At 41.0% G+C, this 2,357-nt stretch overlaps 1 protein-coding gene across 1 annotated transcript; it reads right to left on the bottom strand.

Annotated features, from left to right (window-relative positions):
• Positions 1–588: 588 nt before the first annotated feature.
• On the bottom strand, positions 589–2,137 carry faslg (Fas ligand (TNF superfamily, member 6)). The gene is made up of 4 exons (XM_085348411.1): positions 1,838–2,137; positions 1,240–1,285; positions 1,091–1,153; positions 589–1,007 (listed from the first exon to the last, which is right to left on the bottom strand). Exons 1-4 carry the CDS (start codon positions 2,135–2,137, stop codon positions 589–591), a joined length of 828 nt encoding a protein of 275 aa, XP_085204537.1.
• Between the last annotated feature and the right edge of the window lie 220 nt (positions 2,138–2,357).

Raw genomic sequence — 2,357 nt, forward strand, 5'->3', positions numbered from 1 at the left:
TATCAGTAGTAAATTCAGGTTGGTGTCTTCATGTGAATACTTTCCAGTGGTCATACTCAAAACTCATGTAGGTGTTCCTCATAAGACAGACTCCTCACACACCAGATGTCAAATGGAAATACTTTATTTATTAACAAATGTTTGCTCTTTCGTCTCCTGTTGAAAGAAAATAGGAGTATATACTTTATCTGTATATACTTTTAAACTTAAGCATAACAACATTAGTTTTATAGACAAATATTTAGATCAAAACCAAAATAAATACTTAGAAAATGCTGAAATTAAATCAGAACTTTAGTGTCAAGTGACTCCCCCATTATCAACAAAACACACAATACTTCTTTCTGCATGTGGTTAATTTAATGTCACTGCCTTTTTTAAGGTGCCATTCACGAGAATGTGCACTATTTCCCTGTTTTTACCTTCAAAGATCATATTATGCAGAGTGCAGTTATTGTGTATGATAGAAATAACATTCGATATATCAGTCAAATAAAGTAATGAGTAAGTTTCACTTCTGCCTGAGTTGTTTACATTCAGTTGCGTACAATTTCAATATAGGACACAATGCCCAACACCCCGGATTCTTTAGATTTTGTATAGACCAAAGAAGTTGCCATAATGCGAGTGACTAAGATATCTTGGGTGGGATACATTCACATAAACTCTGTCATATTTTTCCAAGTGCTCGACCGAGCCGAGGTAACTCTCTGTGGTCCACGAGTAGCTCGTCTGCTGAGGGCAGAAGCCCCCCCTGTGGGCTGTCATCAAAGTCCGAGGTCGGGTATCTGTTGCTCTCCTCACAAACACAGTGTGATCAAATGAGGATATACGTGAGCATTGCTTAAAGATCAACTCAACCCGTGAGTAAATGTGGTAGAATCCGGTCTCATTGACCTGCAGAGCACCATCTGCAGTGAGATAAGCCACTGCTCCGGAGATGAATGCCCGACTCGCCCTTGAATCCCATCTTAAAGTCATAGGGTGTTCTGTTTTCTCAATTCGCCCTGCCAAATGAAAGATCTGATGTTAACAAATGTGCAGTTTGTAACAATCAAAGAGCATGGCTTAAATTTAAAAAAAGACTTACCTATCACATGTGCTGCAGATCTTTTGCTTTTGTCCTGACCATTAAGGCCAGATTCATCAAGACCTGAAACAACACACAGATTAGAGTCACATCATCTTTTCTTATTCTTTAATGGGAAAAAAAAAAGCTGTGTGATGAGAGAGGCCTACCGATTTGCTTCTGGGGTACACTAAACTCAGCCGCAGGTTGGTTCACCTTCAGTAAAACAAAAGTGACATAGAAGTCTCAATACCACATCATAGACGCTGTGTCTCAGTGCTTATTTCTAAAACTCGCAGAGAGAGGATATCCTGTCTCACTGGACTGGTGACCACAGATGGAACAATGAAGCCCTTGGTATGCCTTTTAAATGTCAAGGCACAGCTAAAGAATAACACATCTGTAAACAGTGCCAAACCGAAGTTAATTAATTAGTAAACTTTGCTGGTCTGCTAAACTTTCCAACTACTCTTCCATTCTCCCACCTTACACCTACCCATCACTCCCCCTCTATGCATGGGTGACAGTAGTCACCTTTTTCACTTTTGGTGCGTGTCACCAATTAACACATCTGAAAAACCAAAACCGAACATAAAGGAATGTTATTAAAATTATGTCTTTGCAAATGTTACTTACTCCCCTGCTTTGTTAAGAGTCATCACATCATTACTGTATCTCTTTCTTGATTGCACTAATCATTAGCTTATTAACTCACTGTAAGATCGTTGGATTTGTTCATTCTTATGAATTTTCCATGTTAGTCCTTACCTCTCCATCACTGTTCCTCAGTTGGTCCTCTATCCTGGAAATCTTAAAGGCTTCAAATCCCAGGGCTGCAAACACGAGCAGAAACAGAAAGAGCACGACCAATGCAAGCCCGGGGCTGATTCCCATGCAGCCCTTACTCTTCCCACGGCTCTTCATTCTCTCCTGGGCAGGCGGGAAGGACCAGCAGGGTATAAGACTTGGAGGCTGAGCAGAATCCTGCTGTCTTCCTCCTCCTCCTCCATCCACAAGAAACATTTGTGGAAATGGATAGTTCTGCTCAAAGTTCACGGTGCAGGCCATACCACTGATCTGTGATGTGTGACAGATATGTGCATCTATGTCCTCTGCAAAAAGGAGGTGTGTGCTTCTGTCTGAGCACCTCTGACTTAAAAGAAGCTGTCAAGGCATTCACCACCCATAACCCTCCCACGCATTGAAGAGAGCATGTCATTTTACATGAAAATTTTAACCACTGCTTATTTCCTCTGGGCTGTTTTGTTGTTTTGGGTTCGTTTGTGTT

This window comes from Diplotaxodon limnothrissa, linkage group LG23 (assembly GCF_057381915.1).
Source record: "Diplotaxodon limnothrissa isolate DT_005_m linkage group LG23, D_limnothrissa_male_GT1.1, whole genome shotgun sequence".
Lineage (NCBI taxonomy): Eukaryota > Metazoa > Chordata > Actinopteri > Cichliformes > Cichlidae > Diplotaxodon > Diplotaxodon limnothrissa.

Excerpts from the sequence above, each read along its gene's own strand:
- faslg (XM_085348411.1), bottom strand. The coding sequence starts at position 2,137 with ATGGCCTGCACCGTGAACTTTGAGCAGAACTATCCATTTCCACAAATG. Across the intron at positions 1,286-1,837 it reads TGAGGAACAGTGATGGAGAG|GTGAACCAACCTGCGGCTGA; the intron begins GTAAGGACTAAC and ends GTTTTACTGAAG. Across the intron at positions 1,154-1,239 it reads TGTACCCCAGAAGCAAATCG|GTCTTGATGAATCTGGCCTT; the intron begins GTAGGCCTCTCT and ends GTGTTGTTTCAG.